At 41.3% G+C, this 23,204-nt stretch overlaps 1 protein-coding gene across 1 annotated transcript in view; it reads left to right on the top strand.

Annotated features, from left to right (window-relative positions):
* The window catches only part of PRCP (prolylcarboxypeptidase), a 33,203-nt gene extending 13,394 nt beyond the window's left edge, over positions 1-19,809 (top strand). The window contains exons 2-9 of the mRNA XM_082484153.1: positions 4,103-4,243; positions 5,368-5,469; positions 5,792-5,973; positions 6,724-6,881; positions 8,246-8,418; positions 10,683-10,847; positions 13,181-13,368; positions 17,748-19,809. Coding sequence (XP_082340279.1) covers positions 5,374-5,469; positions 5,792-5,973; positions 6,724-6,881; positions 8,246-8,418; positions 10,683-10,847; positions 13,181-13,368; positions 17,748-17,952 — 1,167 coding nt within the window. The 5' untranslated portion in view covers positions 4,103-4,243; positions 5,368-5,373 and the 3' untranslated portion in view covers positions 17,953-19,809. The remainder of the gene's footprint in view (positions 1-4,102; positions 4,244-5,367; positions 5,470-5,791; positions 5,974-6,723; positions 6,882-8,245; positions 8,419-10,682; positions 10,848-13,180; positions 13,369-17,747) is intronic.
* The last annotated feature ends 3,395 nt before the right edge of the window (positions 19,810-23,204 follow it).

Raw genomic sequence — 23,204 nt, 5'->3', positions numbered from 1 at the left:
TCCTCCATTTTATTCATATCAAAAGACTGATTCTGTGTCAGTGTTGCATGTACATGATACTTTCATTTGTAAAACATTGCTGTTGTCTTGCCAATGATGACTGTATTCTTATTTTAACCAAACTTGCTAGGTAGTCCTGTTTACAGAAGCTTAACATTTTAGGCTGTGTAACTGGTTTGGATTAATCCAAACCAGAGTTTAATTTTGGAAGGCAACTCTGCATGTCATCTGGTCCAACCTCCCACTCAAAGCAGGGCCAAATTCAAGATTGTATTAGGCTGCTCAGGACCTTGTACTTACTGCCAACATTCTGACAATAATTGTAATTATGAAACTTGTAATTAGTAAAGCCTCATATATGTTAGTGTACCTGTACCACTGTTACTTTTAACTAACAGTTAAGGTATTGTAAATGTGTACTAAACTGCTTTTTCTTTTTTGCTGTTGTGGTCTATTCTAATTGGGTCTGGTTGCAAAAGTCCTTGCTTTTCTCTTACACCTCTTGCATGTATGAAAAACTTTCTCGTTCAGCTTTTTAATGAAATCTGACTTAAGAAAAAAAAATGGAAAAAATATATCTGGGTGATTTGAGTTGTAAAGTATACTTCACACAGTTTGTGGGGCTTATTACTTGTTTGCATACCTGTTCTAGAGAGGATGGTGAAAGCAAGTACTTGTTGAATGAGAACCATTAGCTCCTATGCGCAGCCCTGCATGTTCCTGCAGTGCAGTTTGGCTACACGAGGGCTCCACCTGCTGTTCCTGAACTAGAACTTTCCCTTTGTGTCCCAACCTCTCACTGCACAATTTCATATCGATTCTTGTGCTTTTTCCCTCTCTTAGTACATTTGACTCTATACACTTTCTGTCTCTGAGTTAGTACATTTTCAAACAGTTTTGTGAGCAGACACTCCTTGGGATACCTCCAAACTGCATTTTGGTGTTCTGTATTCAGAATTTATTTGAATTTCTTGGCAATAACCAGCAGTTGTGACATTCTATCTCTCTGCTTTACAAGCACGAGGGTTTTTTAGTTATGTTATGTGCCTTACCCTTGCAATGACAAGTTACTACAAGGTATGAAGCCCCATCATCTAGCAATAAAGGTGTTCCTGCTCTTCAGCTGAGTAATAGGTACTTGTGATTTTTTTTTTTTTTTTTTTTACTTTTCTGTAGTTGTCTTGCCTGGGATCTTACATGTGGCCATGGTTTGATGTTATGCATATGATGAACAGAGGGAACTTAGCTGCTGTGAAGCTATCAAAATTTTACAGTTTAAGGAAGGAGTGGGGAAGAAGAATGTGACTGATGGCAGTGAGTGAATCTACAGCATGGCTCAGAGTGAAGATGGAGAATCATGACACTTTGATTAATGTGGTTACTAAACTGACAAAAGAAAACTCAAATTCCAGTACTTTTCTCCCTCTTGGTATTGAGAGGCAGACTCACTAGAGCATTGGGATTTGGGGGTTTGTTTTGTGGGAGTAGACTGACAGATCACATCACACAGAAACCGTGGTAAATCATATTCTAAAAAGGAAGTTAGCTGTCATTCAGGAAAATATATTCATATTTGAATATTACTATCCTAATTTTCCAGTTCCTGTGTAATGGTAATAGTAACACGGGCTTTAAAATCTGTTCTGCACAATACCTCATTGAGTAACCTCAGCTTGGTGTGAAAAGGATGCTTATCCATTAAACTATTCTGATTTTTTTTTTCTATTATTCTTTCCACTGCATGTTTTTTCTGTTCCATATTAAGCTGCCTGGACTGAGAAGATTTTGGTACATATGTTTGTAGTTCAGGGAAGTTGAATACTTCTTGTGGTGTAGTCTTGTAGTTGGTGCTGTGGCTTCAGGCAGGAAGGATGCAGAATCAATTTTTAAAGCTAAATGTTTTATTTTAGATGATTCTATAAAAAGCAGACAGGACACATGAGCCTATTTTTTTCCTATCTCTGGCTAACAGCCTAACCAGAAAAGTTAAACAGAAAGAGATACTTCTCCCCTTTACAAACAGACCTGGAACAAAAGATATTGTAATATTTCTAATACTGTTGGAGTTTATTAAACTACACTGATTTTTTTATTACATGTGCCATGTCTATTCCTTCACTTTAATTGTCCCAATGTCTTATGACCAAAGACTTTCTCAGTTGCTGACCCTGTTCTGCCCTTCTATATCTAATCACTACATCTAATCACTCTTGATTATGCTTGATGTAGAAAGTGACACTAAAATTAGTAACTGTGCAAATGAAAAAGGAGCAGGTGAGTTGTCAGTGTAGAATAGGCCTAGCATATGTTGTCAGCACTTGAATTCATTGAAAGAGCCCTTAAATATGTGCACGGTAACATCACCATGTACTTATAAGTAAGTAGTAAATGGTCCCATTGAGCGAAACTGTAGAGCATACATCAATTAGTTTTATTTGGGTCTGGAAGCAGTCACTGAAGTTAGCGTATTCAGAGCAAAGACTTCGTCTCTCATGCCTGTCAAGACCATGCACAGACCTCCAACTGTTCCTGCTGCCCTGCCTGCAGTGAGCTGCAATACAGCTCTCCTCTCACTCCAGTCCAAGAGTGAGCAAGCTTTGAGAGAGTTTGGAAAAAGACACTTTGCAGCAGATTGTATATTTTAAATAAGTTCCTGCACTGTCTTTGACCCAAAGCAAGTTTAAGTACATGGTGTGGAGTAGCTGGATCCTGCAGGTCAAGAGTTAGGCTTTCCTGAGCTGCCTGGAGGAATCTGCCTAGCAGTTAGGTCACTACATCAGCAGCGAGTGTTTGGATTTGTGTGTGGTTTGCTGCTTTTTAAGATTAACTTGCGGATGCTCTCAAAACAGGAAATGTGAAAGGCTGGTTCCTGGGGCATCTGAGAGATTTGGCAGAGTTGGTGGTGGAAAGGCAGATGGGTGAGCAGAGGTGTTCAAGCCAGCAGATGTCAGGCTGTTACTGCCAGCAAGAAACAATATAAAAGGAAAAGATGATGCTTTGTGCTGATGGAAAACAAAATTGGGAAGCTACAGGTCATCTTCAACTGATGAATAAAATTAGTGATGATTTGTGAATACATGGGAATTAAGCAGCATAGCTCTTCTGAAGTAGCTCTGTGTTTTGTGTGGGTGGTTTTTTGTTGTGTGGTTTTTTTTTTTTTTTTTTTAGTAGTAAAAGCCTGTGTGGGTATTCTAGAATAAGATTATGCCTGTGCAGGGAGTTACCTTGTAAAAGCAATTGATAAACTTTCCAGCATGAATGAATGGGGAAGAGTCAAGGGGAATAGTGCATACAAAGCAGCATGAATAAAATCTGAAAAACTGACCTTAGAAATTGAAATTTAACTTCTAATGAGGGAATAAATCTAACAGTGCAGGGTTTGGGTTAAGTGGTATGTGTAGGCCTGCAATATTGGTAAGGCAGTGAAAAGAATAGGGAAGGGCATGTGAATTAGTGAAAATTGCGAGGAGAGAAGCAGCACTCCATAAACTATCTGAAAAATCTGTCAATAGTACAAGAACTACAGAGAATTAGTATTTTCTAAGGATTAACCCCCCCACACACACTTTCTAACAAGAATCTGTTTAAACTTCAATCTTATGTCAAAAGGCGGAGAGAAGAGGTGGGGTTTTTGTTGGTGATTTTTTTTTGAGGGGTGTGTTTTTAAATACCTGATCAGGCTAGTAAGGAATTTTTCTAAGACTCAAAACATTGTGGGACAGTGATTCTCTTTACTTAGTGATACAGTTTTAGTACATCAGATACAAATCTGCTGAGGGGTCACAAAGTCTGATTTCCTAAATATATTTAGAATATCTTGTGTTAAGTATGATACTATAAGAAGGGCATGGATTTTTTTATAACTGAAAATAACATTTCTCCTTCAGCATATATGCCTGTAATTTTGGCTGCTTACCTTTGTAAAGCAGAAGAATTGAGATGTATTAGCAATCTAGGAATATAAATTAATTGTGTCATATTTTTATTAGTAAAACTCTTTTACTTTTTTAATGTTTTTGTCAGCAAAGTGACTCAGCACTCGCTGTAGACTCCATGATCAATTTTAGCTTTCTGAACATGTTGTTATTACTTGTTCTTACAGATTGATCACTTTGGATTTGATGAAAATCTTACGTTCCAGCAGCGGTATCTAGTAGCAGATCAGCACTGGAAGAAAGATAATGGACCGATACTATTTTATACAGGCAATGAAGGAGACATCACTTGGTTCTGTAACAATACGGTATGTAGGAAATAAATTCTTGAATTACAGTCCTTCTTTCCAGTAGTGGCCTACTGAAAAATAAGGAAGAACCAGGAGACAGTGTCAGAATGTTTGTAATGGTTATGATTGCTATGGGAAGAAGAGGAAGCTGAACAAAAGCACAGAAAAGGTTTTAGGGTGCTCAGGGTTCTATTCGAAGCCCGTAGAAATCAAAGGGATCCACTTATATTAGTTTCCTTGAGTAGCAAAGAAATTTTCTAGAGGAACCTCTCTAAGGTGCCTCAAGCTAAGAATGAAAAATTTTGGACCAAATTACACCTATCCCAGTACTTTAAATTCCTCCTAGTAAAATGGGAGGTTTTGATTTTATTTTTTTCCTCTAAGAAAAATGCAAAGTGAAATGAAGGGGGCTGGAAATCAAAGATAGATGATTCTTGTTCTCTGGCAAGACCTGGGGAAGTTTTTACTTCCCTGACTGATACAAATGCAGAATGCTGCATGTGTGCATTTTTCAGCCACTTCAATACAAAGTGCAGTAACGCGACAGGAGGTGGTATGTGCTGGGCTCAAAGCAACCAAGGACTGTTTACAGACTTTGTTCTGTCAGCAGGTGATATCTGTCTGCCTGTTTCCATAACTGGTAGTAACAAGCTGCTGCCAGCAAGTAATAACAAGTTGTAGTTATTTATTAGTTGAAAATAAGTGTATTGCAATGCTCTAGATTATTTTTTATTGTGAAACAAATTTTCTGGTTTCTGTAATGTAGTCCTAACTCAAATGCATGCTTTTTTTCCTGTAGTGCTTTTCATTTTCTATGGATTAAGCTCGTGCCATAAGAGTTCTGGCAGGATTGCCTGTGTGTACCCACAAAATAATACTACTTAATATTTTGCATATTCATATGAAAATAAAATATTCATATTTTCTTTGTACGTGTCCCTGTCTCTGGGTGGAGATCTGTTCTGTGTGTTTTCTTACTCCAGCGATAATTTAAAACCAAATTGCACTCTGTCTTTGTAGTTGTATTTTGATGGTGATATCTTTCTAATCAAAGAATAAGAGTTGGAATACACTAGACTGAAAGTAGAGACTTTGAAAATAATTGATTCAACTTATTTAAATGTTTGTTTTCCTCCAACCAGGGTTTTATGTGGGATGTGGCCGAAGAACTTAATGCCATGTTAGTATTTGCTGAACATAGATATTATGGAGAATCTTTGCCCTTTGGGAATGAGTCTTTCAGTGTAAGTGTTGTCTTTTGTCTTCCTTAGATGTGCTCTATACAAACATAATTCTGCCTGTTGTAATTCTTGCCAGTGCAATGACTGTTAGCCTGAGTAAGATTTAGATGTGCTAGAAGCACACGACTATTCTATTTTTGTAACTATTAATTCTAGGACAAAAAACCCCACCCTGATATTTTCTAACACTTCAAGGGACACCTGCAAGGAATATTTCATTTATTATCAGGCACAGATTTAGAATTTGAGAGCTGCTGTGGGGAATAGAAAGACTGGTGTTGGAAATCACTTTCGTGCTGTATATAACCTGCTTTCTTTGTCTCAGGATTCCAAGCATCTGAATTACCTGACATCAGAACAAGCTCTGGCAGACTTTGCAGTACTGATTGAGTACTTAAAGACAACCATTGCAGGAGCCCGTTACAGTCCTGTCATAGCTATAGGAGGGTCTTATGGAGGAATGCTTGCAGCCTGGTTGAGGATGAAGTATCCCCATGTGGTAGTTGGGTGAGTGTGTTCATCCCGCTCAAATACAGAGCGGGCATTTGTTACTTCTGTGCTATAAATCTTACACCATTGGGAGAAGTACCATAATTCAAGCTGGCTTGAGTTTTTCACTACTGGGAGGAGGAATTAAGTTACCTTGAATTTAGGAAGAGGCTCTGCCTAAGAAAAGGCAACTGTAGGTCAGCAGGTACTGGATGGTATGCGTTTTTCAGAGCTATCTATTAGTTTTGTAAAAACAATTATTATGAACACTGACTTTGCATCTAATTTTTTTAGGGTCACCAGACTTCCTGGTGACTTGAGGCAGGTCTTTAATCTCTTCAATGCCTTAGTTCCCCTCTGGGAAACAAGATTAGTAATTCCTCTACCTTTGTCTACTAGAGAGTAGATTTTTGTGGGCAAGGGCTCTCTTTGCTTGAGTTTGCACAATGCTTACTGAGAAAGACCTAGTTGCTAGATGGGAATGAAAAATAATAAAGTCACCAAGTCTGAACTTCTGCTTTATGTATTTACTAATATCCTTGTGTTAGGGTCAGAGGCTTAAAACCTTCAACAGTCTTTGCATACAGACCTATGGAGTAGTTTTACAATGTTATGGTTAGTTTGCCTATGGCTCAGTGTCCAAGCTGACACAAACACTACTTGGATAGTGACTGTGGGGAGGGTATTGACCAGAGGATGGAAGTTCATTTTGCAGGGGTTTAGTATATATGTGTTATTTCCAAATAATCTTTATATGTCCCTTTGCAGAGCTCTGGCAGCCTCTGCCCCAATCTGGCAGTTTGGTGATTTGGTTCCGTGTGGCACTTATTTCAGCATAGTGACTAATGACTTCAAAAAGAGTGGGATAGGCTGCTCGGAAAGTATCCGGAATTCCTGGAAAGCCATTAACCACCTTTCCTCAACAGGTGAGACCTCACCAATACTTTTTCAAAGGGTTGTAATGTTCAGGATTGTTATGACTTCATAAAATCAAGAAGTTTGTTACGGCTTTCACCTCTGTGTATTGACTTTTTTGAAACTATATTCTTAGTACTTGAAACTATATTCTTAGTACTTAGTAGCATTATTTTTTAAATGTCTGGTTTTTTGGTTCACAAGCTTCCTTCACACCTGGTGTGATTCAGAATCCAAGTCCAAACATCCCTAAGGTCAGACAGGAGCCAGGTCAGAACCTCAAGGCTTGTATTCCTTTCTTACAGAGCAGGCCAGATAGAGTTGTTACTCTAAAAAAAACAATAATAGCTTAAATACCAACTGAGGCAATCAGATGTAGAAGATGACTGAATCCTTATGGATTCAATGCTAGGGACTCGGTTGGACTCTATGATCTTAAGGGTCTTTTCCAACTGAAATGATTCTACAGCTGCCTGAAAGGAGGTTGTAGCAAAGTGGGGGTTGGTCTCTTCTCTCAGGTAACAAGTGAGAGGATGACAGAAATGGCCTCAAGCTCTGCCAGGGGAGGTTTAGATTAGATATTAGGAAAAAAATTTTTATTGAAAAGGTTGTTGAGCATTGGAACAGGCTGCCTGGGGAGGTGGTTGAGCCACCAATACCCTGGAGGTATTGAAAAGATGTGTAGATGTGGAGCTTAGGGACATGGTTTAGTGGTGGACTTAGCAGTGTTAGGTTAAGGGTTGGACTCGATCTTAAAGGTCTTTCCCAACCTAAATGATTTTGTGATATGAGATGAGGTCACTGTACAGCAAAATAATTCAATTTTTTAAAAAAATATTTTGCTACTTGAGTTCAATGTCCTAAAGAGAAAGCCTATATAAAAGAAAGTATGATGAGTTATCTAATTAAAATCAAGGAAGCTGAATTGAATGAGTTCTAGACCAGATAAAATAATGAAAGGTAGGGCCAGGAGAGTCCTAAGACATCTATATATTAATAGTCCTTGCACTGTGAGCTAGCTGGTTTGAAGTTTTTCCTTTCAGTGGAAGAAGAGTGCACTGATGTTACATCATCTCTCCCCCCCCCCCCCCCCCCCCCCAAAAAAAAAAAGCCAAATGTCTTGTTATCTAAAGAAATCAAAGATGTACGTTACCTTAGCTGTGACATACCCATATGCTGAAGTATGCAGATTATATTTTCCTTCACTTAGAGGTGCTGTCAAAAATTTGATCTGCGCTGCTTGTGTGTATGTGGACTAATTTCACCAGATTAGTTATGCTAAGTGAAAATTTATTTTTTTTTTTTAGCAGCAAGACAGCTGACCTATGTGTTAATGGTACAATACATTAAACATTATTTTATTTTTTTATTAAAGATGCAGGTTTACAGTGGCTTTCCAGCACATTTCATTTGTGCAGCCCATTAAAAAGTCTTCAGGATGCTGCTATATTGAAAAATTGGCTGAGTGAAACATGGGTGAACTTGGCTATGGTGAACTATCCCTATAAAGCTGACTTCTTACAGCCTCTCCCAGCTTGGCCTATACAGGTAATGGAGAACCAATCTCTTGTAGAATTGGCGGTTTGGTTTAATTCTCTCCTTCTAGCCTGCACCTTTTCCTTTATTTTTGGCTTTAGAACTGACATGGCTGAAAAGAGAACCAGAGCAGTATCTTCTTGTGCATCTACTGGTTTGTTGATGAACTGCCACTTGTAGGGCTAAGAGGTTGCATCAAGAGCCCAGAAGCAGAAACATGCCAGGGGTGACTGAAAAAACTCAGCTGTCCTGCAGAGTTGTTCTTGAGGAGCTGAAGTTTTGCATAAAAAGCACATGCAATTAGAGCTTTCAATACCAGGCTTAGCTGGCAGACCCTCTAATTAAAGAGGAAGTTTTGAGCCTGTGTCCTTCTGGATGTGAGAGAACTAGTGAGAGGAAATGGGGATCCCCACAAATGTATTCTTTGCAGGGTCAATTCTCAAAGCAGAACCACTTTTCACACTTGCAAACCTTAACTTGTGCAGTCCTGTTTCTGCACTGCTTTCTCCAAGATTTTTATTTTCTTGGAGTGTTTTTGTTCTTTTAAGACCCTGGCTGAATTTCCCTGCATGGATTTGAGTTAGTGTGTGGCAGGTAAGGTAGATAAAATATTTGTATTTTTGGCTAAACAGTAGTTAAATGTAAAATAAAAAAAATCCTTTGCGTAGTGCCGTCTGATGGAGGAGGTGAAGGACGTTCATCTGTCCTACATGGCTGTCTACAAAGGGCAGTATGAACACTGGGAAAATTTTTTCTGCTTCGTTATCAATCTGATGTAACCCAAGAAATGTGCTCACCTTCACCACTGTCCACGCTATCTCTGACTGAGATATAAATCTAAAATAGAAAAGGCTGCTGCTTGTCTAGACAATGCTAATGTATGAAATGTAAGTTATTTAAGCTGTTCAGATACCTTTTTCTGAAACAGAAGCTCCAATCAGATTCTGAAAGTGAGAAAGTGGGGAAAAATGTGTTTGAGTAGCTGGATATATACGTTGCTTAATCTGTTCTTTGTTGTGGGCTGCCAGTACTATCTCAGAAATATTGATCTACCACACAATCTGAGCTTCAGATGCAGGGCTGTCTGCAGCCCTCTGTTCTGCTGTCTACAGTGTATATTTGCATGAATTAGTGATCTTTCCAAACCTCTAATTGCTGAGTTAACAACTGATGGCAGAGCTAGCCAAACCATAAAACCTACCTGGAACAGCAAAATGTGAAATCTGTGCTCTGACGTTGAATGTAGGGAACAAGTGAGGGATCCATTTCCTAGCTTCCACAATGAAAATGAGGGAAAAGATTATGCGGGGGAGGTAAGGATAGTAAGTTCACTTCTCGGAAGATGCACAGTTTATGTCAGCCATGTGAGTTGTCCCTGTGTGCCTGTGCCCCTGTACTTGAACAGCACTGGAGTTGCAGTGCATCCTTTGATCGCTGCAGAGAGTAACTCTGGATTCTTCCAGTGGGCTGGCAGCTCAGATTCACAGCTTTTACCCTTCACCGTTCTTGTATTCGTCCCAAATCCATGGGAGCAGGGGTAAGGAGAAAGCCTTGCCAAAGACAATATTGTTACTTTTTAGAAAAATGTTTTGAGTTGAAAAAACTTTCTGGAGCGGTAGCTTTTTTGTTTTCTGACTGGTTTTTGTGGTGTGTTTTTTTTTTTTTTTTTTTTTTTTTTTCCCCCCCCCCCCCCACTGGTTGTGTCCTCAGTTAAGATTTTTGAATTAAACTCTACCCAAGATTGCTCTTAATTTTTCATTGGCAAAACAGTGCCTTCTTCCACCACCTCATATTTTCCAAACTTGAACAAGTAAGGATTTTGCAATGCTGCCGTACAAAAGGACTGAAAAATGTTAGAACTTTCCTTACATGGATGTTTCCATTTGTACCCCAGCAAACTGCAGGGAACCCCAATCTATATCTGGAGCTTCTTTGTTACATATATTCATATGTTATCTTTCGTTAGAGGAGATAAATACTCTAAGTATTTAAAGAATTGAAATTGGATTGAAAAGCTTGATGAATGAAATATTAAGGTTGTACTGTTTTTAAAGTTTTAATCAGGAAATTTAAAATTTCAGGTTCCTCATAGTAGTATGCACTATACAAATGGAATACTGCTTTGTATGATAATGCTTGGGGGTATATCACTGCATAGAAAGAAGCTTTCTGGAAGTGGTCTGACAGTACTGTGAAAAGAATCCTGTTGGGTATCATGTATTCATCTTGTATTAATTTCTTATAGATTTAGACTACCCCTTCTCTCTTCATTGCAGGAAGTCTGCAAGTTCTTGAAGGATCCCAGTCTCTCTGACAAACTGCTGCTGGAGAATGTTTTCCAGGCAGTAAACTTATACTACAATTATTCAGGAGAAGCCTCATGCTTAGACATGTCTGAGACTGCCACAAAGAATCTGGGCCAGTTGGGTTGGTACTATCAGGTATGCGCTCTATCTTTTCTAAATTGCAACTTGGTGAGTTTTTTTGAGCTAGAGCTGATGAGACTTGTCAGATCATTTAGTCATATCGCACCAGATGTAACTGATGTACCGATGACAAATGTAATCATGAAGTGAGTATGGTTATAGTGGGGAGGGCAAGGCAGAAAAGAGAAGCAGCTTTCCCAGGAGCTTTAAGTTGTCTCTTATCTAGCTAGTTGTTGAGTTTCAGCTCTTCATATAGACTGGAAAATTATCTTCTTGGTCTTCTAATCCTCCCATCCCAGCTGTCCACCCTAATTTGTGCATGCAAATATGTCAGGATGTGTTGATACTGATTTCTTTCAACTAAAGCTGTTTATCCCGTAGCTCACTGAGACCCAACCTTTCCCATCAAGTAGGTAAGAAAAATACAGATCCCTGTGGTAAGGGGTCTAGGGCATATTGCTCTCCCCATCCAATTTACTGAGTTCATGCAACACTGTTATATACGGTCTTTTCTGAGGAGCAGGGCAGCTGCTTCCAGAAGCAAGGTGTTAAGAATTTGATGTTCAGGTTGTGAACATCTGCTCTTGGCTACTGTCTCCTATGTATTTGTTCTGCTCAGCCCCAGGAGATGTGCGTGCTTTGTAAGTTCTCCTCCGAGAAAGGAGGGAAACATCATATGGGTAACAAAGAATATGGCAGCTGGGCTCATCAAAACAACTCTGCAGCTTGTTCCCTGCCTGTAGGAAAGGGGGCAAGTAGAACAGATTGTGAGTTAGCCCCTCCCATGGCAATTAATCTATGTTACTCCCAGATATAATTTGTTTTTCATTTTTAGCTAGGTGTCAGAGAATAGTTTGTGGGAAAGATGAAACTCCTGCTTGGTATCTACAAGAAAGGCCAGAAGGAGGGTCTGGGGAGCTGCAGGCCTGTTAGTCTGACCTTGAAGCCAAGGAAGGTTTTAAAGTAGATCTTCTTGAGTGCCATCACACATCACGAACAGGACAACCAAGTGATCAGGCCCAGTCAGCATGAGTTTATGAAAGGCAGGTCCTGCTTGACTAACCTCATCTCCTTCTATGACAAGGTGACCCACTTAGTGGGTGAGGGAAAGGCTGTGGATGTTGTCTACCTGGACTTGAGTAAAGCCACAGCATTCTCCTGGAGAAACTGGCTGCTTGTGGCTTGGACGGGCATGTGCTTTGCTGGGTAAAAAAACTAGCTGGATGGCCATGCCCAGAGGGTGGTGGTGAAAGGAGTTAAGTCCAGTTGGCGGCTGGTCACAAGTGGTGTTCCTCAGGGCTCAGTATTGGGGCCAGTTCTCTTTAATATCTGTATCAGTGATCTGGATGAGGGGATCGAGTACACCCTCAGTAACTTTGCAGATGACTCCAAGTTGGACAGGAGTGTTGATCTGCTTGAGGGTGGGAAGGCTCTACAGAGGGATCTGGACAGGCTGGACCGATGGGTCGAGGCCAGTGGTGTGAAGTTCAACAAGGCCAAGTGCCAGGTCCAGTGCTACAGGCTTGGGGAAGACTTGCTGGAAAGCTGCCTGGTGGAAAAGGACCTGGGGGTGTTGGTGGACAGCCGGCTGAATATGAGCCAGCAGTGTGCCCAGGTGGCCAAGAGGGCCAACATCATCCTGGCTTGTATCAGAAATAATGTGGCCAGCAGGACTAGGGCAGTGATTGTCCCCTGTACTCTGCACTAGTGAGGCCTCACCTCGAGCACTGTGTTCGGTTTTGGGCTCCCCACTACAGGAGGAACCATTGAGGTGCTGGAGCATGTCCAGAGAAGGACAATGAAGCTGGTGAGGGGTCTGGAGGACAAGTCTTCTGAGGAGCAGCTGAGGGAACTGGGGTTGTTTAGCCTGGAGAAAAGGAGGCTGAGGGGAGACCTTATCGCTCTCTACAGCTCCCTGAAAGGAGGTTGTGGTGAGGTGGGGGTCAGTCTCTTCTCCCAAGCAACAAGTGATAAGACAAGAGGAAATGGCCTCAAGTTGTGCCAGGGGAGGTTTAGGTTGGATATTATGAAAAAACTTCTTCCCTTAAAGGGTTGTCAAGCATTGGAACAGGCTGCCCAGGAAAGTAGTTGAGTCACCAATACCCTGGAGGTATTGAAAAGATGTGTAGATGTGGAGCTTAGGGACATGGTTTAGTGGTGGACTTGGTAGTGTTAGGTTAATGGTTGGACTCAATGGTCTTTTCCAACCTAAATGATTCTGTGATAGTTTAACAGTAATTACTGATCAAGTGCTGTTTGAGCTTTTTTTTTTTTTTTTTAAATTCTGCACTAACAGCTATTGGACAGTCTCTTGGGAATACATCTTGTTGCCCTGTTCTTTTTTTCAGGCTTGCACTGAGATGGTGATGCCCATGTGCACAGATGGCGTCAATGACATGTTTGAGCCTCAGAAATGGGACTTTGATGCACTTTCAGAAGAGTGTTACAGGCTGTGGGGAGTGAGGCCTCGCCCCTCTTGGATTCTTTCTATGTATGGAGGGAAAAACATCAGTTCGCACAGCAACATCATCTTCAGGTGAGCCTTGTTTCAGCTTCTGGAGTGGAGTTTTCAACCGTTTTGGGTTGTCAGTGCAGAGAGTCTGTCCTAAGTGTCAAAAGGATCTGTCTCCCAACACTCCAGCTGAATAAGTGATGGGCATGCTTTGTGTTGCTCTTGAGAGTAAAACGGTCAATGTGCAGTGGGCAAAGAAGCCAACTGTTCTGTCACTGCCTGTGTGACTCTCAAGGAAGAATCTGGCTTGGGATTCTGCCAAATGTAATTTTCTTCTGTCTTATCTTGTGGCCAAAGTCCAGGTTTCCCATGCTGGTAAATCCATCCAGCTTTTATGAAGCCAAAGCACTGTCTCTTCCACATAAAGGAAAGTCTAAACAAGCTCTAGCTATAACACAGGATCTCCGTCACCAAAATTGTTGCTCTGGGTGATACCCATGCGGAGGGGCTGGCGTGACATTCCTTTTTCCCTTTGACACAGAAAAGAGAGGGAAGTAACTTGGGGAGCTTTCCTATCACTGCCAATTGCCCTTTTCTTTTAGTGGTAATTAGGCAAGTTTCAAAAAACTTGTGTAAGATCCAAATACAAAGAGGTGTTTCCATTCTAGCAAGGCATACCAGTAATTCAACAGAAGTTTGTCTGAAACACCTTTGTATATGGACAAAAAGTGAAAGAAATGTTTCAGTCTAGTGCAAAAACTAGTGCATGCTGCTTGCTATCTACTTGGCTTTCACTTTCCTTATTTTTAAGGTTAAACTCTGCTTTCTTTAAAGGCAGGTTCACGTAGCTGTACTTCTGTGAAGTGATATGAAATTTCGAACAGTTAAGTCTGTTTTTCAGGTTGTTATGTGCTAGGGAGGGATTTAATAAACTCACTGAAGCTGTTGCTTTGGGAGTTCTGACTTGCTGTACTGATTGCCCACTGTGGGCAGCTCCTGGGTATATATTCCTCTGTGCTCTGGTTAAAATTGTGGAAAGCCTTTTCAAAAAAACCCAAACCTTGCCACTTCTTTAAACAAAACCGAAAATTAGCCTGTTGGACTTGGTAAATAGGTGTATATTTTAAAAGTAGAAAGTCCTCACTTGAATTGGGGATTATTCTCCAGATTTCAGCTGTTAGTGTTGGTCTGTTTGGCTCCAAAGGCCTGTTGCTTTCCTTTTGTTTGTCTCTTGCTGTTTCTGCCCCAGCAGGATATCTGCTCTAGAGTGAGAAATTCCACCCTTTTTTTGGAAAACTTTTTTTACTAAAAAAAAATTTGATGGTTTAACTTAATTTCTGCAGTGTTGCTTATTTCCAAGGCTTCACCGCTCTGTACAGTAGAAATCCGCTTTGTAAGCAATAGACAAGCAAACAAATTGAAGTGTTTAAGAATTTATGCCAGCTGAAGGAGCTTGAAATGAGAAGAGCTTGAAAGCAACCAAATGAATGAAGTAGTGCTGTACACACAGAGCTTTGGATCTCAAGCTGGGTTGTTTCTCTTCAAACAAATACATTGTCAACACTGTACATTTTATATAAGAGCCTTTTATCCTTGAACAATGCAGGGTGCTTTACAAAAAATATCCCTATGTTTACCAGGGGATGCGGCTCCCTGTGGGGTAAAAAGTACTGTTTCAAGTGTCAGGCAACTTGCACAACAGTTTAGCGCAGGAAGGAAAGAATACTCCATCTAAACAGAACCACTGTAGGCTGGATTTATCCAGCCACAGTGGGGTTTGGCCAGGATGCTTAAACTGGTGTTGCTGCCTCTCCCTCTGCGAGGAGTGCATCACACTGCAGATTCACACTGTGTTGTATGTATTGTATGGTATCCACCCAGGAATCTCCATTGCCACTTTTGTACCTTCTTGGAGGTATGTCATGTGTGAGTGGTTACGTAGGCTATAGGCAGATATCACTTGCCTGTCCTGGGCAGTGCATCTTTATTAAAACACTAGTTTGAGGAAACTGGGGGTTTCAGAACCCTGTTTGCCCTTTCTTTTCCAGCAATTTCCACTCCTGATACTCTTACTGGAACATGCATTGTACTTGGTGTGGAAGTGCTTCACAGCAGTAGAAGCAGCATTTTAACACTGTTCATGCATGTGGTGGCAGAGAGCTTGTAGCAGTTTGTAGTGTTCTGTCGTCAATATACTGTGGTAGTCAAAGTCAGCCCAGGTTATATCAGACAGTATGAAATTTGGTGTGCATAGTCTAAAAACTGATATTTTTCAATTTGGATGGGTCACACCTAGGTTGTATGCTTCTAAATTAGGGCACTCACCTATCCAGTTCTGCACTGTCAGGGGAGAGGCAGAAATTGAAGGCTGTTTTGATACTGGAGCTATGTGCAGAAAGCGGGATTGTTGGCATAAAAGAAGGGAATGAAGGGGGTGGGGGAAGAAGGCAGAACAATGCCTGGCTGAATAGAAAGGTGAGAGAAAAAAGTTAATAAAAGGAAACTTGGCACTTGTGGAGAGTGGGCATGTTAAAAAAGGATGTACAGACAGTGCAGCTAAGATTGGGTAAAACCTCTCCTTGTTCTGGGCAGGCGGAGGAGGCTCTGAAGAGGTGATAGGAAAGGGAACTCTTTGCTGTGGGACCCCATTTATGCTGTCAAGGAAATATGATGACTTGAAAACAGGACTAGTGTGCATTAGTGTTTTTTTTTTCTGCAGCCCTACTTGCCTGGCCACAGCTAGAAAGGAATGGCTGACTCTTACTCTTTCTTTTCTTCTACTACTTCTGTTTACATCAGAGAAGCTCCTGTCTTGTAAGATGGGCAACTAAGTACTTACACACATGCTTAGTTTTAACACATAAATAATCCATTCCAGTTTGTACTGAATTATCTTATTCTGTAAAACTGTTAAGACTTATGATTATTTTGTGGTGACCTCTCTATCCTTCCTCCTCCCAGCAAGTATCACTTCCCAAACTGCGTCAGTGCCCCTGGTGCCATCACTTGGCAGGAGCCGCAGAGGACCCAGCCAGAAGCTCCCAGAAAAAGTCAGAGACAGTGTTTTCTTGTGGCATGCTTAGTTTCCACATGACTGGGACCAAAAGATCCAAGTTCATGTACATCATGGGTCTCTCAGCAACTCATCCCCCTGTTGCCAAGGTGCTTTGCTGATTCAGGCAACCTTTTAAATCAAGTGCTTTTTTTTTTTTTATTGGTCAGTTCTGTATGGGTTTTGTTTTGCACATACAAAATATTTCTCTTCTCCTAAGTCATATTTAGAACCACTGAAAATAAAGAACTACAGAGATTCAAGATACTTTTAAGATACTTTTTTTTATAATGTAAAACCAAAGTATTAGTTCAGACCCCATCAGGTCCTTACTATTAGTTATTTCTACAGAACTTTTTTTTTTTTTTTTACTTTCCATTTCTTTCCGTTATTTTCTGCCATTGTGGTATTCTTCTAGGTGCATATCTCTTAATGTCCGAGGACATCTTAATTGTTTCTTAGATCCTCCTAGAAATTTGCACTGACATACAACAGTCCATCTCTAATGTTTCTTTTTGTGGGTTGGTCCAGTGTTTTATGTGAGGAACAGATCTAGATTTGTATAGTTCCATAAGTATATAGATGTTGCTTTCTTTCTGCAGAAAGATGGACCACATGTGGGAAGAACATTGCGGTAAAGGAAAATAAGAGGTAGTAGGGAATACTGGGTCAAGTCCAGAGCTAGGAATGAGATGCAAAACTCTTATCCCTGTTCAGCCATTGGATTGCTCCATGGACCAGGCATTATTTGGAGCCAGATCTACAGCACGAGGAATCCTTTCATTGACTGGAGGCGAGGGGGGAGGGGAAGTAAATTGCATTAAATTGTCGTGTCACAGAGGAATAGTCATTGTAAACAGGTTCTCAAGGGATAAAAGCTTTAATATGGTGGTTATTAGAAATAAGGGGACTAATGGAAGGTCCAAACACTTCTTTGTAAAATCAAGTTCGCACCCAGCTGAGACAGCAAAAGGTAGAACTTCCTGAAAATTCAGCTCTAAAGGATCTGGTTGGTTATTAGTTTATGGCAGACTGTGAAGCAGGAAAGCCAAGTGCTTTGATTTGGGAATTTGGACATGTCTTAGTACAGGGCGACCTGAACGTTTTATGACAATGACAGGTGGCAGCAGATCTATCTCCAGAGGCTGTGGCACTATTATAGGTTATTATCTGAATTAGCAGATAATGAATGACAGGAGTGTAGCCTTGCTTAAGCTGCTAATACCTCCATACCTCTGTTGAGATGGCTCCTCTCAGCAGATGGGTGGGCACAAGACATCAAGGCAGAGCTGAGGTCTGTTTCTGTCTGTATATACGCAAAACTAGTTGAAAGTCAACGGGGGTATGTTGGTGTGAGCTGCAGCCCCACTGCTGTGCAGACGTACCCTAATGAGGTATTCTTTCCTTACAGCAACGGTGGCCTGGACCCATGGTCTGCAGGTGGGGTAACCCAGAACATCACTGATTCCCTCGTGGCAATTGTGATCCCAGATGGAGCCCATCACCTTGACCTACGCAGCCGCAACCCTGGGGACCCCAGATCTGTGCAGCAAGCTCGAGCCTTGGAAATCTGCTACATGAAGCAGTGGATTGAAAAGGCCAGGCACAGGCACTGAAGTGGTACTGCAACAACTGTGGCCACCATACCTCCATTAGCTTGGCTGGGAGCAGGGCCAGGCCTTACTGCATGGTCATCTACACATTTCATTCGTTCCTTGCCTGTGTTGCAGTGCTAACCATTACTTGTGTGCTTGAGAGAAGCAGGCGGCAGATGGTTGGAGAGCATTCTCAGATAATAAACTTTAGTCAAAGTGCATGGATTGAGCTGCCTTGCTCTGGCTTGCTTTCCTCTTCTGCTCTTCTCGAATGCTGTACTTTATGGTAAAGAGTTGCTACTTTAGGCTTGATGCCTTCCTTGCTGTGCTAGGTGATTGTCCTCACTGGTGGTACATACCGTGGATTAAATGGCAGTGCTGTTGATGAAGAAAATCCCGCTGCCTTCAGTGGGAGTGAATTTCAGACATCCTCAGCTGGTGTGAGCTGTCATGGCAGGGGCATGGAGATAATGGGGGAACAGAAATCATATCTTACTGTGATAGTTGGTGGAGAGGCAGGGAAGGCATGGGGAAACTGGCTGTGCCATTTGTAAAGAAACTAAACAGCACTTACCAATGCTGGAAAAGTAAACATTATTTTTTTTTCCCACTCCTTAGTTTTCTGTTTTGTAGTTTTTTGAAAGCTGCCTTAGGTGGCTCTTCCATTCTGCGCTGTACTGAATGGTCAGGGCTGGGCCCGGACTCACTCTGCTGATAACTGGCTGAGCATGCACAGTCTGCATCAGGGTTTTCTTTCTTTGCTGTTTGTCCTAATCCTGAAATATCTGCCACTGTGATGATATTTGCCAAAGAAAACTGTGCGTATATTTTGTATGTGTGTATATGTGTGTATTCCTCACAAAACACTTAGCTTTTTCAAGTCAGGAAGCTTTCGAAGCTATTCTCTTGAAGAGCAAATGTGACACTTGTGCTGGCTAGATCTTATGAAGTGACAAATAATTGGGGCTGTGCCTTGTGTGGATTCCCCCCCCCCCTCCCCCCCCTTCTATGTATTGTTCAAATTCTGCATGATCTGTTTGCTGATGGCTCTTCAATAAAAAGCCTTTTAAAAAAAATTGTTTGCAGGACAAACTATTCAAAACACAGAATGCAGCTATCCTCTTGGATCAGCCTAAAGCCCGATGCTGAGCTCAACAAGCCAGGTGCACTGGGCTTTCTGTAAGGCTTCCAAAACAGACAAACTGCCTTGATTCATGAGACAGCATATTTGACGTTAATAAATGGCTGGGGCAGTCCCCTCGTTTTCCAGCTTTGGCTTCATTCACACTGAAGCCCTTCTTCAGAAAGGATTCTTTGCAGTGTAAAGGACAACTCCATTTCAGAAAGACTCAGGGAAGGCTTCTTGTCCCCGGCCTCTTACAATTCCAATTCTAAGACATCAGGTGACCGTTTCTGTTTCCAGTCTCCTCCCATCCTCTGGGAACAAAACAGGAACCCAACACTGAAATTTCATCTCCTAATATGTTACTGTGCACCTTCTTTCTGATAGAGTTCCTGGCATTCCCTTGTCTTGTGTTTAATGTGGTGTTTATGTTCAGATTCTATAATCTGAACCTCTCGTGCTCTTGAGCCAGTTAGTTACTTTAGAGGCTGTAGAGAACAAGGCCAGAGAAGAGCCACATGGGGAAAAAGAAGAGCTATGTCGAACCCACCTGAAACCTGTTGACTGAAAGCTTATTGGCAATCCCTTTTCCAATAGTTCTAGTTTTTGGTACTCTGCTGTAAATATACTGCAGTCTCTTGCTCGCGTACTTTATAATGACATGGTCTTGAATTTTTTTGAAACAAATAAAAATTGCTGTTTTCCAATCAAGTGAATTACAGTAAAGTTTTTAGAAATACCATTGTATCTTCTTGCGTGTTTATTGATATATGGTAATGTCCTGGTTTACTGCAAGGCAAGGAATGGAATCTGCAAGAGTAAATATAAACTTGGGGATCGCAAATGGTTTAACTGAGCAAGCAAGAGCCTGGTCCAACTGCTCCCATGGATTGCTCAGGGTGCTACCCCAAGTGCACATTCTGGGATAAACATTTCCATGTTGTATGGAGAAGGACATGGGGCTGTGAACAGTCCAAATTAACAGCCCATCTATGTTGTAATCAGCGTGTGTCTCCTCTCTCTCCTGCTGGCTGACTTACTGTCTTGGGAGACAGCTGCTTCTTTGTTGTTTGGAAAGCACTTTTTAGTTTCAATCAGCATAAGTAATTTAAACTTTCATTCCTCTTTTCTTGCTTTTTTTCACTCCTTTCACAAACAAAAAAATATTGTTTTTTTACTAAAAAAAAAATATGCAATTTTCAATTTTGACTTTTCAGAAATTACATTTAAAACCAAAAGTTCAGTGTGGTTTTGTTTGTGGGGGGTTTTAGTGGTGTGTTTTTTTTTTTTTTTTGTTTGTGTGTGGATTTTGTTGTGGGTTGTGTGTTTTTTTTTTTTTTTTTTTTAAACCTTTTTCATTCAATTTCTGTCTGTACGCTACTGAGGGACTGTCTGTGGTGTTTGGCTACCTCACCTAAATGTTGGCTCTTATGCTTGTTTCATGGTGAGAACAAAATGGGCCGTGGGAAATGGTGTATGATGATGGGCCATACTTTGTCTCGGGCTTATGTATGTTCTTGGCATGGGTCATGAATGATTGGAATTTAAAAATGTATGTTTCCTACTCATTGAGGGAAATGCAGAAGGAAAAAGAATTAATGACTTGCCCAAAGCATGAATCTTACTGGTGAAACTGCAGTTTGTTTCAATAAAAATGCAGTAAAAAAAAAGTGAGATCCTGGAACTGGATTTTGCTGTGCAAGGACATGGATTTTTATCCCTTGGCCCATTTGGAGTTCTGCAAATATGTTGTCTTGTTTCTGCTTGACTTGGGTGGAGTGGGAGGAAAACTAGTTAAGGTAATCCTCAAGGTACACATGGTAGTCAAGATGTCAGAGGGTGAGTCTGTGCATTCATTTGGTAGTTTCTCCCTTCAGAGGTTTAGCTGGGTGGTGAGGAGCAGGTGTAGGAACTGGTTGTTCTCCATAGGTGACCATGTTGAATACAATCAAGCTAGCTACAATGGGAGAAAATTCATGTTGTTTTTGAAAGCTTATTCCAGTCCCAAGCAAACACACTTCCTACACGCCGGTGATGGTGAAGGTTGTATGGCCTGAACAGGTGTATTCTTTGCTGGGTAAAAGACTGGCTGGATGGCCGTGCCCAGATTGTGGTGGTGAATGGAGTTAAATCCAGTTGGTGTCCGGTCACAAGTGGCATCCCCCAGGACTCTGTGCTGGGGCCGTTTCTCTTTGATATCTTATCAATGATCAAATGCACCCTCAGTAAGTTCACAGATGACACTAAGCTAGGTGGGCGTGTTGATCTGCTTGAGGGTAGGATGGGTCTGCAGAGGGGTCTGGACCGATAGGCTGAGGCCAATGGTATGAGGTTCAACAAGGCCAACTGCCGGGTCCTGTACTACAAGAAGGACATTGAGGTGCTGGAGTATGTCCAGATAAGGGCTACAAAGCTGGTGAGGGGTCTGGAGCACAAGTCTTATGAGGAATGACTGAGGGAACTGGAGTTGTTTAGCCTGGAGAAAAGGAGGCTGAGGGGAGACCTTATTGCTCTCTACAACTACCTGAGAGGAGGTTGTGGAGAGGTGAGGGCTGACCTCTTCTCCCTGATGACAAGTGATAGGATGAGAGGAAATGGGTTCAAGTTATGTCAGGTGAGGTTTAGATTGGACATTAGGAAACACTTTTTCGCTGAAAGGGTTATTAAAAATTGGAACAGGCTGCCCAGGGAAGTGGTGGATTCACCATCCCTGGAGGTGTTTAAAAAAAGTGTAGATGTGGTAGTTGGGGACATGGTTTAGAAGTGGTTTTGTCAGGGTAGGTTAATGGTTGGACTTGATGATCTTAAAGGTCCCTTCCAATGTCAACAATTCTATGATTCTATGACGGATCTGCAACACTTTCTGACCCTGGTGAGTGGAGGTTTTAACTGGGCTGCATAGCCCACAGAGTTGATCGGGCAGGGCTAAGGCTGTAGAGTCTTGGGAGGGAGCGAAATAGCTTCTGCCCATAACTTGCTCTGTTTGTAGCTAATTTTAATTTTGGAGATCATCAAATACTGCATCAGGAAAGGAGACTATAGAAAGGCATGTTCCACCAGGAACCTGGAACGTGGTTTCTAAATCACAGGAAAGTGAGAATCGAGTTTTGTCTCCTGTGCTGTCTACCCACTGTGTTGCAAACAAATGTCAGTATGCTTTAAATAAAGGGATTTTTTTTTTTTTTTTTTTGCTACCTCTGCTCTTAAAGACGGTGTTTAGCTGTTGTGACACTAATTTCTAAGGAGTGGGAAAGAATCATAACTGCCCTAAAGAACTTTTTGTTTGCTAAAGATTTGCACGTTGACAGACATTTTAGCACCTTCCAGGACTCAGGGTGGAATCATTGTGTCTTTCTGAAGGTCGGGAGGGTGCTATGAAACCCATGAACATGGGGTTGAGAGAGCACAGGGAACCGTATGCTCCAACCCCACATTTTTTACTCACTCCTGATGATTCAGGAGAATGTCATCACTATCCTGTAACTGGGGCTGTGTGTTTGGGAAACCATGTTTAGAGGGAAAAAATGGAAGATTTTTATGGTAGTTTGAGTTAAAAATAATGTGTCTGAAACTGCTCAGACTTGTGACCAGATGACACTTGCACGCACAGCCTTGACCAGCTTAAAGGAATGTACTAGAGGATCACTGTGGGGACAGACTTGTGCTTATCTTGGAACAATAAAATAGGTCTTTGCAGAGCTGAGTGAGTAACACATTTGTCCCATTCTTCTGAAATATGCTGCTGCTCTTTAAAACAGAAGTCTTTCTGTAGTTCAATCCGTGCGTATGTGACTTTTAATCCCTAAGAACAAATAATAAATGCTTACTTGGAGGGGTTGGTTTGAATCCCATTACACTTCTGTCTCTGTCATTTGCCATAATGGTGTCATTGGTGTTGATGTTTAGCGCATTACTAGGTGTTACCACTGTAGCCTCTAGATTTTTTTTTTTATAATCTAGCCTCTTTATGTGTTTTTAAACCAAAGCCTTGGTCTTACAAAAATAACTCTTTACAAATCCAGATTCTTTAAGATTGACTAACAACTAACATTGTCTGGTTTGGCAGTGCAGGAGAGCAGGAAATTTATGTTACCTTGTGCTACTTGAGCAGTGAGGCAGTGGCAAAAGATCAGAACTGAGGATGGTATCT

The sequence above is a fragment of the Vanellus vanellus genome, assembly GCF_965231255.1.
Source record: "Vanellus vanellus genome assembly, chromosome: 1".
NCBI classification, from domain to species: Eukaryota; Metazoa; Chordata; class Aves; order Charadriiformes; family Charadriidae; genus Vanellus; species Vanellus vanellus.
The sequence above is the reverse complement of the archived record's forward strand: the minus strand, read 5'-3'. Positions and strand labels throughout refer to the sequence as shown.